At 44.1% G+C, this 16943-nt stretch overlaps 5 protein-coding genes across 5 annotated transcripts; 2 read left to right on the top strand and 3 right to left on the bottom strand.

The window, feature by feature from the left end:
* Positions 1-1661: 1661 nt before the first annotated feature.
* L199_008206 (uncharacterized protein) lies at positions 1662-5917 on the bottom strand (the record flags this gene model as incomplete). The annotated part of the gene is made up of 3 exons (XM_064893888.1): positions 1662-4196; positions 4274-5666; positions 5763-5917. 3 exons carry the CDS (start codon positions 5915-5917, stop codon positions 1662-1664), a joined length of 4083 nt encoding a protein of 1360 aa, XP_064749960.1.
* A 2847-nt stretch (positions 5918-8764) lies between these two features.
* Positions 8765-10157, top strand: L199_008205 (uncharacterized protein; the record flags this gene model as incomplete). Its single annotated transcript, XM_064893887.1, has 4 exons — positions 8765-9044; positions 9122-9162; positions 9238-9541; positions 9643-10157. 4 exons carry the CDS (start codon positions 8765-8767, stop codon positions 10155-10157), a joined length of 1140 nt encoding a protein of 379 aa, XP_064749959.1.
* Positions 10158-10458: 301 nt separating this feature from the next.
* On the bottom strand, positions 10459-12710 carry L199_008204 (uncharacterized protein; the record flags this gene model as incomplete). Its single annotated transcript, XM_064893886.1, has 7 exons — positions 10459-10640; positions 10743-11140; positions 11213-11393; positions 11503-11703; positions 11854-11990; positions 12054-12126; positions 12254-12710. The coding sequence occupies 7 exons, from the start codon at positions 12708-12710 to the stop codon at positions 10459-10461; spliced, it is 1629 nt and encodes a 542-aa protein (XP_064749958.1).
* A 1547-nt stretch (positions 12711-14257) lies between these two features.
* L199_008203 (uncharacterized protein) lies at positions 14258-14902 on the bottom strand (the record flags this gene model as incomplete). Its single annotated transcript, XM_064893885.1, has 4 exons — positions 14258-14476; positions 14567-14665; positions 14742-14820; positions 14877-14902. The coding sequence occupies 4 exons, from the start codon at positions 14900-14902 to the stop codon at positions 14258-14260; spliced, it is 423 nt and encodes a 140-aa protein (XP_064749957.1).
* A 632-nt stretch (positions 14903-15534) lies between these two features.
* On the top strand, positions 15535-16796 carry L199_008202 (uncharacterized protein; the record flags this gene model as incomplete). Its single annotated transcript, XM_064893884.1, has 3 exons — positions 15535-16109; positions 16180-16548; positions 16652-16796. 3 exons carry the CDS (start codon positions 15535-15537, stop codon positions 16794-16796), a joined length of 1089 nt encoding a protein of 362 aa, XP_064749956.1.
* Positions 16797-16943: the final 147 nt, after the last annotated feature.

The following is a 16943-nucleotide window of genomic DNA, read 5'->3' as shown; positions in this document are numbered from 1 at the left end:
TTCAACCCATAACAGCAGTGATACTGTCTATGCTGTGTTAGTCTCATATAGCAAATGCCCAAGCCTCAAAAACCATACTCTGTCTAATGAGAACCTCATTATTCATTTGGCGCATTGGACCTTCGACTTCCATACTCACAGCCTTCCGACTTGTTTTCAGCAAGAAGTCCAGTTCGCTCTCACAAGTCTACATAGATACCAAACTTAGATCTATTCGGAGACTTGAAAGGTCTTTTCGATGGAATTGGCAATCAGAACGCAAGCCAAGCTGGATGGAAGATGTATGATGTCAAAGATGTTGGGGTTGCTTTCGGTGAGCATAGACTGTCTTCTGCTCTTCTTTCATACCAATGATCCCGACACTGTTCCATACTAGATCAACAACTAGAAACCCATTTCATGATACACCAAAGTTGTACTTATCAGCTTGGTCTTAGCTGATAAAAGAACTGATCGGATTGAAACCTTGATGGTATGGGCTGTAACATGACAACGCTGTAAGTCGTTTCCACATCCAATCCAGACATCACTGCTTCATCGCAGGTGCGAGTGTAAGCTTGTCTTTCTTCACTAACATCGATCACTCTTCCCTATGAACTTCTTCAAGGTCTGGGGGAAATGATATACCAAGGCATATGTTAGCGAGTAAACCTTATTGAGCTGACTTTTCATCTGTCATACAGTCATCTGTGGGTCATCACCTCTATTCACTCTCCAAGATCGGTTCTTCAGTCAGCCTCAATGGTAACTTTTGAATATATAGTAGCTCTCATAACTTGCTCCGATGGTGGTAGGAGTGAAACACTGTAGAATTTTGTATCGAGACTTTGTCATCTTGTCATGCATTGAAGGTACGTAAGAGAAATGATTTCATCTGCATTGCTTCCTGATTTTCGGATCTCATCTTTGAGCTATCATCGAGTATCTGCTGATCCACTTCTATTGACTAGGTTCGAGACCTGCTCACCATCCCCTCTTTCTCCCTCAGCCATCCAAATCTACTTCGATAAACCTATATTGGAAATGGTATACCACCTCACAGATGCAAACGCCTTCCAAAGTTTTTTTTTCCCTATCGCCACTGAAGCGGTTCTTCGTCAAGGTCGATGATTCAAGTCTTTCTCCCACAACCTGATCGTGAAAAGGCTTGACCAGGAGGTGAAAGAAGGATAGACGAATGGAATTCAGATGAACTGGTATATATTAAGCACGGCCAGTTATCTGAATACCCATATCTCGTGTATATTCTACACTGCGCGAATTTTGGTAACAATCTTGTGACTCATGACAGTACTGGATTGCCAAATCTGAGTTTGATTTTATAAATCTACCATTACAGAACATTTTCATATGTTTATAGTATTGAAGATATAATCTATGCATTTGATTCATCATTGCGTTTTTTTAATGATCGATATTTAACATTTGATCACTATATGGGAAGAACAATCGATAATTGATGTTGATGTTGATATGGAATTGAGTCTAGCACGAGAAAATAGTAAAAGAAGTTATATATATTGAGTATGTTTGATTGGCAAGGAAATAATTAACTAAGTATCTCTAGATGAGTGAATGTGTAAAGAAAGCTGTTCGCGAAGATACAATACAACAATAAATATGTGATATGAAAGAAAAGAAAAAAAAGAGGATTGAATCGTTTATGAAGCAGACAAACCCATTACGCCCGTACATCCCGCCCAGAGGATATCCAACAATTCTCTTCCCTTCTCACTCAAACCCGTTCCTCTCCATTCTTCATATCCAGTTGGACCCCAAGCAGATTCACCTATACATAAACCCAATCTATCCAGACCTTCCAATACGAATTCAACACCTTGCGATCGAGAGTGACAGACTGCTATAACGGTAGGCATTGATCTGCCCGTTCGGGAAACTTGAACTGTCTTGGCGTCATCTGAAAATGGTGATATCTCATTGAGGTTATTCTTCCCTTGACCATCGTTATTGGTGTTCGGGTTTAGGAAGACGTTTTTATCTTGTTCAAAAGGTGACGAATTATTATTTGCCGATGATTCTGGCTGACCGGGACCGCTACCACTAGCATTAGTATTTTCAGGAGCTGATTTCAGATCTTGAACGTCTACGACTTTAGCGACCACTCTGAAAGACCTAAACGGTAAAGGTGGTAACGACAATTCGCCATTTAATCTCGACGTGTTATTCGTGTAGGACCCAGCCTGTTTAGCAGTTGTGGGTGATGATACGAATTGAGGTGTGGTGACATGAGAGTGAGGGAGGGTCGAAGCGTTGGATTCCTTTTTAACCATATTATTCTCTTTACTCGCTCTTCTCCTGAGTAATTTTTGGAATTTCGGTAATGATCCTACTGGAGCTGACGATCCTGGGGTGGTACCTGGGGTGAAAGTGGATGATTGTGATTGTGACGATTGGGAAGGTTGGTCCGATACTGATACTGAAGCTTTGGAAGATGCTGTCGAGGGTCTCTGTTGATCGTAATCGTCATGTTCCGCATTGAAAGGCATATACCATACCAATAAAGCCTGTTTCGACCCTTCCAGGAAGAAAGGGTGCAAAGTAGGTTGATGGGTGTTGCTCAATGGTGGTCGAGTAGAAGACATCTCTTCCAATGGTATGATCATAGCTACAGCTTCATCCGGTACGCCATTCCAAGCTTTTCCTTCTCTAAATTTGGGCACATTAGCAGCTTCAGATGAAGCCATAGGTACATCTTCTCCGCTGGTCGTTGACGAAGCCGCTTTACGAGGTTGTTCACCAGATGACCAAGGTACACCATCGCTCGAACTGGTCGCGCTGTTACTTGAAGCCGTCTGAGTAGAAGTCGAAGTCATTCGTGATCGATTTTCATTCGATGGAACTTGGTGTTGAAGGTGAGAATGTACTTGAAGTTGGCCTTTATAAGGTAAACCGTCAGGCCCTCTCGAACTCCCGCTGAACCAGGTATTGTGATGGGTGACATTCGACTGACCGGACCAAGAGTGGGCTTGAACCCTTTCTCTCTCCCTTTCTTCGCGCTGGGCCTTCTTCTCGTCCGAAGTGGATGATCCACCACCCAAACCAGAACTCTTCAGAGCTCGCTTGAATACTCCTCCAATGGATTTATCTTTTTTACCGTCGGGGTCGGCTTCCTTACTTCGCACTCTGTTCAAGCCTTTACTTTTGGTTTTATCCTCTTTGCTGGATACTGATCCTCTTTGCTGCTGATTCGGGTCATCCTCGGTGGTATGTTTCTTCTTCTTGGTCACCAGGGCAGCCATCGTGCTCAGAGGCGTAGTTTGTGATAGAGTGGGAGTCATTGTTAGAGTAGAAGCTTCACTGTCCATCCGATCCTTTCGTTCGGTAGCAGGCGAAGCCGAGTACGAGTTGGAAGAGTGGAGAGTGGAATTTGATCGACCTGTGGCAAACGGTTGTGAATACTGAGGTTGCATCAGATTACTGGTGTTGAAATGAGGCAATTTGACACCACCTTGATCGCGATGAACATTTTTGCCAGCTAGTGTATACCGTTCACCACCGAGGCGGGCGCCAGAAGGTGATAAGGCAGTACTGTGATTGGAGTGCGGATCCGGAGTTGCTTTGACTTCCTCGAGTTCATACTCCCTATTACCTAATCGATAGACCCGCCAAGAACGTCCAGTGACTGTCGATCTTACCTCGCCATTGGGGAATAATTCGTATTTACCTGCACCACTCGATTCCCATTCGGCTTTGGGACCAGGTCCAGTAGAGATATCCAGTGGGTCACGCGGAGATAGAGAACCAGGATGATGAGCTGCACAAGCTCTGAAGGTCCATTCTCCTCTTCTTCCTCCATACTCGTCATCGAATTCTCCCACAAATTTGGCAAATGTATCTTCGTCGTCACCGCCCAGTTTCAGCACGGGAGTAAGTGGGAAATTGGGTGAACTGGCTGTGCGTAGTATATCGACTGGGGTATTCTTTTTCTTCACTTGACCACCTAGTTGAGCTTGTGACCCGGCAAGGATGAAATCAATGTCGAACTCTGATACGTCAACTGGCGCAGGAGGGTGTAAAGATGGAGGAAGCGGGTGAGGTAAGGGATCGGACTGTAGATTGCGCGATTGAAGTAGATGATTCGCTCGGTGCAACGCCAAGGTGGAAGGTAGGAGGCGAGGTCCAGGATCTGATAGCGGTAATAATGGTGGTAGAGGTCGAAGGGGTGCGGCAAGGTCCTGCAGAGAATGAAACGTAAGCGATATGAAAAAAAAAAAAAAAAAAAAAAAAAAAACTCGTTGACCTTCGTACTCACCTGTCCATCTTCACCCATTTCTTGCAATTCATCATCATCTTCGTCCATCAGTTCATCCTCATCCTCATTCTCCTCCTCTTCAGCTGTTCCTTCTGGATCCTGCTTGACGACAATCGAAGGCGAGTCCTTTTTGGGTTCCCTAGCAGAGCGTCTCGACGCACTTCGACCGAGTCCTCCACCAGGTATAGCAATTGGTAAACTCCCACGACGCTGTGCGAGATCACCTTCCGCCAACAACCCATTGGCAGGAAACAAGTGCGAGGGCACAGGAGGGGCTGAACTGGGTCCTATCTCACTATCACTTGATTGTTTCGCCATACCCATTCGTTCCCATAATAGCAGACTCTGTCGTCGTAATCCACCAGCAGGCGGACCGGGTGGACCCTGACCGCCTTGAGCTCCTATACTCAACCTCTCTCTGGCTCTCTTTCCATCTTCACCATACGTGGCAGCTAGGAACGCTCTTCTTTGCCTTTCCGCTTCAGCTTCTTCTGCTTGCTCGAACACGTCCATCTCGTCTCTCTTCCTGATCGAAGCTCTTCTACCGCTATTCGGCGAAAGGTCGACCGCGCGAAGTGCAGCTGTCGCAGGTGACGTGCCGCTTCCACTTCCACTCGCATGACCGCTGACTGAACCAAACTTGAACCCTTCATCGGGTAATTGAATTTCCTCAGCCGGATTCTCACCTACACTCCCCCTTGGAGGGGGCAAGACAGGGTTCCAAGTCCGGTGGCCTGGTCCTGCCCATCCACCGTACCCCAGGTGAGGTAGACTACCTCTTCTCGCATATCCCTCTGGCGTAGAGGCGGCGAAAGATGACGGCGATGTCGAGTCAGGTGCAACGGACTCTGTACCAAGAGCTTTGTGTCTGGAACGTAAAGAGGGCGTACCGTTGCTCCCGTTACTTCCATCGCTGCTCACGGGTCTGGAGGTTTTCCCACTGATGTGCGTTCGAGTAGGCGACGGAGCAGCAAGTGTCGGACCGGAGGGAGTAAGGGATGAACGTCGACGTCCGGGGTTCCAATCGGGAGGGTAGAAGGAATGAGCGGGTTGTTGAGGCGGTCTAGATTGGGTTAGGGTGGATGTTGTACTCGCCGCAGAACCGCGTCGTTGACCTAGTAACGATCCCCCTCCCGCGATATTTGGCCCGAATTCAGCGCTGGGCCAAGACTGCTGAAATCCTACACTACGCGAGGTCGTTGGTTGACTACCACTACCACTTCCGCTACGATCGCGATTGACATGTGGTGGGACGGGTGATATAAGGTTTAAGCCTAATGGTGTTAAAGAACCGCGTCGAGGATGATGAGTATGTATGAACTGTGAGGGATGCGTCACAGCGATGACTGATGGTGTAGGTGGTGCGGATGAAGGTGATTTTGGAGGAGATGGACTACAAATATACACATTTTACACGACTCAGTTGGTATCAATCTATGAAGGAGGCATGACAGGGAAAAAGAGATCAAAAATTGAGATATTGACGTACGTTGATCCCCGAGATGTCTTACGAGGTAGAGCTCCTTCTGAGCTGGGTCCAGCTATGGCGTTCGAACCCATCTTGTCCACCCAAGTCGTAGAATTGGGGATGGGTATTGAAGATGGGAAATTTGTAAAGGTATCAACTGACCGGGTCGAGCCCATTGTCAGATTGAATCTCTAATTCTGTTCGACTTGTTCCAACCTCTTTATGAATGAATAATTTGGCGATTGGAGTGATTGATATCACAAATGTATATGCTGAATGTACAGGGCGGAAGATGAATGACACGCCCGATAGCTTGAAAGTTTCCTTCCTATCCAAAATTCATTCATTTATCGATTGACTTTAAATAATCTTCAAATGCGCAGTGAAGTAGAGGATCTCGTTTGAGTTATCGTTTCAAATCAAACACCAAGACCGAGATGGTGATGGTCCAATGCTATGATGGTGATGTTGTACGGATTTTATCAGACTGATCTTTCGACTATATTTTGCAGGTTTGTACTGATTATACGATTGATCACAAGGTTGAATCCACTCTGTTGGGTTTCCCTTCTCTTGTTCTAGCTTATTGCCCTTTGCCGTTGGTTTGTGGTGTTCTCACTGTATGATGATGCGTACAAGATGATACTGATGTTGATAATATAGGATGAACGTAGTGTAGTGTTATCACGATGAAGGATGTGGATGGATGATTACAGGTGGTGGTGAATCGGTGTATGTATGCAGAGTGAGTGAGTGAGTGAGGTGGATGAGTGGACGTATAAAGTACGCTAGTGGGTTTAGTGCGTTGGTGATTGGGTCATTCAGGGTAATTGTCTTATTCCAAGGCGGAAGAGCAGAGGCAGTTTTTCCCAAGTGGTGGAAAACGAGTGGACAAGTGCAAGTGGCAGTACCTCACTAGTGCGCAACTAGCACCGTTCAAGCTGTAGCTAACCATACAAAACAAGTAACATCAAAACCCTGAGATCTGAGATCGGCTTTCTTACCAATTTATACAACACAGTCCTGCATACCCTCACCCAACTAACTATCCACCTACATGTGAATGGTATACATACAATTTCTTGTCGCCAAAAGGGTGCAGGCAATCCTCTACATTCACATAAATTCATTCATGAAATGTATGTGGTGAGGGTACGGCAAATCTCGCCCAACAAGCGAGGAGACCAAGGAGAATAAAGTTTACTCAATCGGTCAACGTGTTTATTTTTGACCGGAATGAAAAATCTGCTTCGATCCGCCTGTTGGCAAGTCAGTACTGTACAACCGGCAAATGGGAAGTAAATAACATAACAACCGGTCTTTGTCGCTACTGCTGCTGTTGCTCGTGCTGTTGATGACTTGTTGTTATCCATGTACATACACCTTTTCTTTGGTGCTGTGGTGGTGTGGTGAACCCAAAGGCGTTTGTAGGTCAAGATCTGCCAGTGATTGAAAAAATAAAGTTTAGATGATTTGCATGATTTCTTACCATTCTGGGGAAATCGAACGGAGCTAAAATTATCAAATAAGGGGTCTAACCGGAATAGGGCAATTACTGCATTTTCACATGCACGCGCACAGACAGACCTGATGAGACCTGACGGTGTACAACACAAGAAAGGATGTGTTTGTCACCGCTTACCATACATTTTGACTCGAAGTAGACAATGAAATCGAGATTCCCATAGATCGATATCTGCATCCATGACATGATTCCCTTTACGCGATCTCCAAGTACACGTCTGTATGATATACATAGCAGCACGACAACGCGGGTGTGAGCAGCCATCATAGAGTCATGAATGGTGGTGTACATAAAAACCAGCTCTGATAGGATCAAATCCTTTAAGTTAAGTTACCTTTAAAAGTGAAACATCTGACATCACTCGTACCTATTGCACCCATACCGCGACTGCAGCTGATGTCCAGCCGCTCGTTCACGACAAACAAAGTATAAGTCAAGGCGTTATCGAGAAACGTTAAACCTTCTTGATTCCGCTTCCGCTTCACATAGAATGACTGACGGGGGACGTTGGAAAAAAAACCGCAGATCAGGCACCGGATCCATTCTCCCAATGTCCAACGTCCAACTTCAACAAATCGGAAAATGTCAGATGGGATCGTTTCTTTCGTTCAGCTCGCTTACAATTCACGAAAGGTAGACTGAACCTTGAGAAGACAGCTGCACCATGTGGGACAGGGCATAAGGGGATGATCGATAACGGTGACATACGTTCGACATGGCAAAAAGGCACTACAGTCTTTTCCCGACAATCAAGTTTTTCCGCAACTCAAAACATTTGTACTATAGACATGAACATCAACGCGGATAAGAGATCAACAATGCGGTGTGTGATCTATTCTTCTTGCTCATACTGTATTGTGACTCTACCCGTATCTCTTGAGTGGCTTGGAAGATAGTTGCGGTTGTGAGCGGTGAATGTATCAACGGCAACAAATACCCGCAAGTCGGATTTGGGTCTACCATCGGTGTGGAATGAAATGCTCGGGGATCGATTGGATCTGCTCACATCTGGATCCGGTAATCGATCGATCGCCTTTTTACGATGAAATGCACATTTGTGAGTCGCTGGTTGGTATTGAGGATAGTACAGTAGCCCTACAAAGAAACGGGTGAGTCATATAGATGGACTGGAAAATGGAATCTCTCAGTCCCAGTCCTTGGACAGCACGATGTTACACCTTGATTCCATATTCTGATACGACATCTCTCAATTGGCACTGCAGTTCTCACTCATTGCATACTGCACTTCAAGACGCCTGGATGAGAGGTACATGCTAAATTGATGAATTAGGTTTATCAGCTTGACGTGGCATTCTTTCGCCGCCTCAAGTGGCATCTGAGTGATGTGATGTCACTGCCATTCACTCATCCGGTTTATCGGGCTAGCTCACTCTTCGACGTCAGTCCGCTTTCATCTTGATATCCTTCTAACGCTCTCATCATCTCAACTTTGGTTCTACAGAACATCAGATCGCAAGAGATCGAAGCCAAACTCACAATGTCATCGTACACAATTCTAGTAAGCGGCTATCGACCAACCTACACTATCCTATCATTCGACCCTTCCACAGCAAAGATCAAAATCATCTCTGATTCACCTGCGCCGGAAAAGGCATCATGGATCGAACCTGCTTCTCAACAACACAACCCTTTAAAGGCCAATAGGACTTTGTACTCCATCTCAGAAACGGAGAAGGGTCTGGCAGTCAGTTTGAATCTGAAAGGTGACAAGATTGAGATTACTAGTCAGAAGGAAACGCACGGTGGTCCTGCTCATGGTGAGTCCAACGTTTATAACACATAGTAGGAGGGTAAGAGGGCACTGATAAACATCGATGGGTTTGTTGGTGGGTAGTTCATGTTCTGAAGGATGGTTCTGGTCTGGCTGTCGTCAATGTATGTCTCACTTCGTCTCTCGTCAAGTCCTAAGAGAGATTTCATTGACTAATTGTATTTTCGATTACGTTGTAGTATATGGGCGGATCGATGATATACTTCCCTTTCAATTCCGACGGGACACTCTCCGACAACCCATCGGAATTACTCCAATTTGAATACCTATACAAAGACGGAAATGCCCCGGATCCAGAGAGACAAGATACTCCGCATGCCCATCAGGTCATTGAAGATGATCAAGGTCATTTGTACGTTTGCGATCTGGGTAACGATAGGATCTGGGTGATAGAGAAAAAGGGATTGAACACTCTAGAAATCAAAGGATGGTTGCAAGCTCCTCCGGGAACTGGACCTAGACATGCTACATTTAGTAAAGATGGTGAGTCATCGTTTCGTCGAAACAACTCCGAACATTTCATCACATGGTTTTGTATGTTATAAGAGATAGATAGTACATGAACTGACTGTTCTTGGATTTAGGAAAACACCTATACGTCTTAACTGAACTTACATCCGACGTATTGGTATTCTCTCTCGAAAGTCCCACTTACCCTATAATTCCTAAACCCGATTTCAAAGTTAATATCATTCCTCCCTCCGTCCCCAAGGATGCACAACAGTATATGAACGCGGCGGAACTAGTTCTAAACCCTGCATACCCCAATATCCTTTATGCGTCCAACAGGTTAGAGATGTCCCTGGAAGAAAAATCGAAAGGCAAATTTTCGACCAACGTAAATTCAAAGGGAGATTCTATCGCGATCATTGAGTTGAACGAAAGTGGAGATGAACTGAAGAGCTTGAAGACTTTCCAAACTGATTTAGATAATCTGAGAGGAATGACGATTAGTCCGGATGGAAAGTATTTGGTTACTGCTGGAAGGAAGAAGGGTGGATTGGAGGTGTATAAGGTTGTAGATGAAGGTAGGGGATTGAAGTTGGCTGGAAAAATCGAAGATGGAGTGGATAATATTACGGATTTGACCTTCTTGTAATTGGGGTATGTGTGATGCACGAAGAAGTATTTTCAAGAAGCACCTATGCAAAGGTATACAAATGTCTTGATCATGCCTCCTTTAATTTTCAAATACTATTTTCTAGGAATATCATTTACTCCGGCTATGTCGTAGTAGATGAATTGCTATTTGAAAATGTTCAATTGCATACCCTCAGATCATTGTAACAACAATCTGATTTACAAGGTGTATTTTACAAATATCGTCTATCCCATCGATACAGAAACTTATCGTATTTAGAGCTGATCAAGCTGATCATCTGTTGACACGCAGAAGCACTTTATAATCCTGGTTGTCCGTTCTTCTCGTTATCTTTCCCCTTCACACCTTTCCTTTTCTGCTTGAAATCCCTGATAATCTCCAATAACCTAGGTGCGATGGTGATGAACGCTCCTGCGAACTGAGTGAACCCTACGAACAAACCTGCAGATTTGAAGGTACCTCCACTGGACGAAATCAGAACTATTCCCGTGGTATACCAGACAACATATCAGCTTTTCCTCTTGTTATGCGTACGACATACAAAACAATCTGGGAGTTATAGTGCGAGAGGGGACAACTTACCACCACAAATAACAGGACCTATCAAACTAGGTATAGAAGTGACTGTCCAAAGCATTCCCAACCTCATTCCGAATTCCCTTGTTGGTGAGATCGCTCCGGTCGAAGCAGCCACCAGCGTGACCCACGCACCACTTGCGAAACCATATCCTACCAGACCCACTACAACTGCTCCGGCCGGGATGGGCGATGCGACCCACAATGCCAAGATAAAGATGGAACTTCCCAAGATGGAAGAGACGAATACTGTCCATATACCGAATGTGTCCGCAAGTATACCTGATGTGGCTCGTCCGAAGAATGATCCCACTTGGAGGATCGCGATGGAATAGTCGGCGATGGGGCCGGTGATGTTGTTGGATGATATTAAAGTAGGTGCATCGAAGTAGGGTGATAGCCAGCTAAAGCCATTCATAATTCAGTAAAAGTCAATGAGGGGAAAACAATGAGCATTAAGCAGATTCTGAACTCACTTCATCATCACCAAGCATGAACCCAAGACCAAACATGTATATTTAGATTCCAACCATGGTCCCTTAAGACTCTTCAAAGGAGGTGGTGATCTAGGTGGTAATCTAGCTTTAAGGAAGAACCACGCTGGAAACATCAGGATGGCATTCATCCCTGCTATGATCAACATTGCATCTCTGAAATCTGCGTTGTCAAGACATGTCATTATCAGCATGATCGTCCACTGATCTCACTTGGTTAAATAGATATCAAACGGGAACTTTATCATCTCATCACAAGAAAGCTTACTCACTTAGTTCATCGAATAATCTTTTTAGAGCAATTGGGTAAATCACACCTGACAGACCGCTTCCACAAACCACAATTCCGACTGCAGTCGATCGTTTCCTCATGAACCAATGACCCACTACAGCCGTAGAAGGTGAATATAACATGGATGCCGATATACCGAATAGAGTATGAGCGAGGAGGAATTGGTAATATTCTTTGCAGACTGAAGTTCGGATTCCAATTGGATAACAAACAATACATTATCAGCTTCCATTCTCTCAACGAATCACCCACATTTGGGGTGTTTGACGATTGACTGTGCTAAGATGTCGGTGGACAGATAGGAGAAACTGAATCTGGAACTGGAACTCACATGCCATGGCAATTATAGCAGCTACACTTAAACTCGTTCCAACCATTATCAATGACCTAGCTCCGTGAGAATCGAAAAATCTCCCTGCGACGATGGATCCGCCAAAAGTGATGAATGTCTGAAGACTTGCTATCCAGCTGTGGGACAACATGATCAGCTTGTGTGTCATGCTCATATGCATGATGGTTCATGGCACTCACGCTACGTCAGATTGAGAGTATTCTTTCAGTTGGTTCGCAAGGTAATAAACTTTGAGTTGACCAAATACGGTGACTATACATAATTGCCATTTACAGTCAGCTACAGTCAGCTTGTGACTTCACCGAAGTATTCTCTGTAGCAGAACCACATCCACGACCACAACCGCATGATGAGGGAGATTGTTAGATTGTTCACTTACCAAATCCGAATACACAGAATAGTACGAAAAAAGCACTTGCAACGCATAACCAAGCTTCCCTTCCACCTTCTGGAGGAGGTCCAATCTCATCATCATTCACACCCATCTGCCTCTCCAAATCTGGATCTCGGGTTAAACGCCTTTCCAACTCTTCCGAGTGTCCAAAACCTGGCAAAGGAGGTGGGAAGTTGTCTAACCCATCGTTCCTCGTTGGTGGTCTATGTAAATGTTCACCACCACCGTGGTGCTGATGGTGATGGTTGTAGTGAGAATGAGAACGAGATAGGTGAAGATGTATAGGGAAAGGATCTACTTCTTGACGAGGACGAGAATGAGACTGAGATCGTTGTTTGCCCTTCGAATGCTGAGTATGGGGTTCGGGCTGGGGTTGAATAGTCGTTGTGATTGATGTGGTGGGATCGATCTTCTCATCTAGAGAAGTATCTCCAGTGGACATTTTGGCTGAATTACGATTGATGATTTATGATTGATGATTGATGAATAATGATATATGATTTCGTTGCTCTTCTTTGTGAAGTCGGATCGATGTTGACTCTTGACTGGTTATCAGGATCCACACCTGTAATATTATTCTAACAAGATACAATGTATGATTCTATGATTTTATATTCTATAGGTCAGAAAGGAGAATGAATCGATATCTCGACTTATCTTTCTCCCCCACACCTGAATCCAAATGAAATTGGAAAATATACATCCACATCCTATCGAGTAGACAAATTCAAACTTCGGCTATCCCATCATTGGAATTAAGCATGTTATCTCCCAAGTAGTACCGAGTATTCCAACAGCCTACCGTTCATTGTAATGCAGATACGAAGGATGGAGTACCGCCGTAAATTGGAAAACATCAACAGATCATTTACCGAGAATATGCGGCTGTTGGTGTTTATCATCCGGTACGGCCGAACGGGAACCGCGTGCGATTGAGCGTTTCCAGCGTTTCCGACAAGATAGATCAGCAAAACCAAGACCATGATACAGAGTACTGTACATAGATACATATGGGGTAAGGGTATGAGTATACAACGTTTTTCATTATCTCTATCATTCGTTCAAATCTAAAAGCAATGAAACGATCACAGCGACGATCAAATAGTTCGACCATCTTAGGCTCCAACGACTTGGGCCATCCTGTGATAGATCAGACATAATATCAGCAAATTACCCTTCCACTAAGAATTTTCTAACTACGAATAAATGTGATGAGAACCGCTCAGTGGGCGTATAGCCTCTTAAAAAATCGGGCTCCTATTTCCCCTAATTTGGATTCATCCCTTTCCAATCCAGATATCCATTAAATTCCCCATTCCGAACCCAGAGTTAGCCATTCAACTATCATCTTCTCAACCGAACGAGAAAGATTGACAGGAGAAGGCAGAATGTTTGCACATATCCTCATTTATACTTCGTCTGACTTTCGAAGGATAAACTGATTTCTAGTTGTGCTTTGATGTACATCTCAAGTTCCCCATCCGATTTCCTCTAATCTTCCAAAAAGGATAGATAGGCCTCGGAACTTATGATGCTGTCTTGAACCCCCTTCTCTCGTGAGAAAGAAAAGGAAGGACAAAACAGTTGAATAGGTGTCCGCCCGGGCCTTTAATCGTTTTCCCAATGAAACTTTGGAATGATAAAAAACGAATCATAACCGAGCAATGCCCCCTTCCTCCGAGGAGGAAGGAAAGGAGCTGTAAAGATGATATACGTCCCGCCTTTACGCCCTCATATCTTCATCTTCGATAATAAGGGAGAGTAAAATAACGCCTCGGATTCGGAATATACAATCAACCTTTCCATCATTGCTGATGGCCAAATTGCGGGAAGCGGGAAAGGATATTTTGGAAAAGAGGGGATGAACCGTTGGAGAATCACACCTTTTACTAGATAACCATCATCGCGGTGAAGTGGAGTACAGGAGGAGTTGAATGAAAAGTATAAAACAACTCACATCTAGAGGAAACAAGGTGTTCTTTATATTGATCACGGTATCGTACTATCTTCACCCCATCCTCTGGAATCGTCATAGCTTCTTTCTTGACCTTGACCACCATAACCATATTGATATCCTTCATTCGACATGATTCGCTGCTGTCGCTGCTGCAATTGTTGACGGTGATACGCTTCCTGCTCTTCCTGTTGCATTCGCGCTTCTTCAGCAGCTTGCGATTCCTGTAGAACTCCCCAGACAGACGCTTGGAACTGTGCATCGCGAACGTGTATTATTGTTAGCAATGGTATGTACATGAGAAAGATAGTGGTTTTAGGCACATAGGTATATAAGGTACTCACCAAGGTTAATACCATTCCCATCCTCTTCTCCAATGTCCTCAACTCAGCCAACAGAGCTTCGTTCGGAGATTCAGCTGTGAGCTTGGCAAGGTTGGAAGCCTATATATATATATATACATTTGATTGAGTTTCTATCGCGTATAGATTGGTATCACGGTGAAAGTTGGCGGCGTACCCGCTTCACTTTATCATTCAGCTTTGCAAACTCCCATAATACATCTTGCTCTAGCGTTGAGAGGTGATTGTTGTTCGCACTATTGGAATCAATCAGTACAGTCAGATGATTTGGGAAAGCAGTCCTTTTACTTACTATGGGTTGACAGTATTGATGGACATGTTGATCTTACCTATCGTGGACACTATCGCAATTTGATGATAGGACGTTGTATCGACCTGCATTTGCATTTTGAACATTACTTATTTCACCAGAGATGAATCGATGAATCCCACTACGCGAAGCAAGCTTGAGTGATGTTGACAACGGCCATGTGTCCACCATGTGTTTCGCTCTCCATGTGAGTGAATTGATTGTATTTTATCCCGAATCGATCGATCATCGGTGATGGGATGGTATGATGGTGATGGATATCGCGTGTCTGTTCGTTCCTGGATGAGTGGGTGTTTGCGCCGAGATTAGGACATTCTCAAATCTGAGCTTTGTTGTTTTTCTTCTTGCTCGACTTTCCACTCTTCAGCTTGCGTATCCTCATCCACTTTACCTTCTCTTCTTGCCGCTTTATTCAGAGACATATCGCCCATAGTACTCGTCCTCATCGATCCTATCTCCAACTTTATCAAACACTCATTTTTAGCCATTGGCACTCCCACAAGCAATCCAAGCTCAAACCCCGTTTCTTTCGGAATTTCTCGCCACTACACCTAATTGACCCATTTTACATTTAAAATCCTTCTTCAACTCAGTCGAGAATCCCCATCCCATCGCTCATCCTGCAGACACCCTCGCCACCATGGCTTTCGAAGCCCTCAACAAGATGGTATCATCATCCAACCTGTTCCAACATCAATACGGATACAACTCCACTTTGATAAATACCATAACCCCTAAATCACTTCACGCACCTTTCTACCATCTCACCGATCCTCAGCATATCGCCATAGCCTCCTCAAAGACATTCAACCTACTTTGTCCGATAGTGGTATACTGGCTGATATGTACACTATGGCATCATCTGGATACAGCGAAATATCCATATTTCGAAAAAAGACGTATACATGAATCACCCGAAATCATCGCTCGAAATAAAGTATCTTTCTCGGAAGTCATCAAAGCTGTCTTTTTCCAGCATTGTATTCAAATCGTTTTGGGGTGGTTATGGTTCGAAGATACCGATGTGATCTTAAAGACACAGTTTTATACGGATCATATAACCAAAATGTCCGATTTGGCACCATGGGTAGCAGATGGTACGTTACTTGTTCTCGGTAAACGAACTGGTGAACAGGTGTTGTACAAATATGGAGAGAAGTTGGTAGCTTGGATATATTGGTGGGGTATTCCTCTTGTTCAAATGTATTTTGCTTTGTGAGTATCTTTCTACGATTGTAATGTCCAAGTATCTCGAAAGTCAGAGCTGATTTGTGTTTCCATCTAGCTGGGTTACCGATACATGGCAATATTTCTGGCATCGAGCTATGCACAACAACCGATTCCTATATCGACATTTCCACTCTCATCATCATCGTCTATATGTCTCTTTCGCTTTCGGTGCGTTGTACAACCACCCAGTTGAAGGCTTCATTTTGGACAGTTTAGGTTCGGCCGTAGCGGAGAAAATGGCATTTATGACTATGCGTCAAGCTACTTTACTATTCACAATCTCAAGTATCAAGACTGCCGATGATCATTGTGGATATAAACTTTGGTGGGATCCTTGTCAATTGTTATTTGCGAATAACGCGGATTATCATGATATTCACCATCAAGCTTACGGTATCAAATCGAATTTCTCCCAACCTTATTTGTGAGTTACAGAGTTTCCCTAATCATCGCAAAAATGATCACACTTCTGAAGATGGTGATTTATGATTGTTGACTGATTACTGATGATGCTTTATCGGCTATAGCACGAACTGGGATAAGATACTCGGTACTCAGATGTCAAGGGAAGAAGCAGATAGTAAGACGAGATGGAAGAAATTAGGTCACGAATATGCCGAACATGACAAACACAATGTCGTTTCGGAGAGTCATGCGAAGAAAGTGGATTAATCGAGGATTATCGGACATTCATGCTTTTCGATATACCAACATTCATTTTTCGATATATATATAACTATTCGTTTTTTGATGTTTTACTTTTTTACATGATCATTTTAATCAATTGATGTAGTGTAATCATATTCACGGTAATGCTGA

The sequence above is a fragment of the Kwoniella botswanensis genome, chromosome 3 (assembly GCF_036426115.1).
Source record: "Kwoniella botswanensis chromosome 3, complete sequence".
Lineage (NCBI taxonomy): Eukaryota > Fungi > Basidiomycota > Tremellomycetes > Tremellales > Cryptococcaceae > Kwoniella > Kwoniella botswanensis.
The sequence above is the reverse complement of the archived record's forward strand: the minus strand, read 5'-3'. Positions and strand labels throughout refer to the sequence as shown.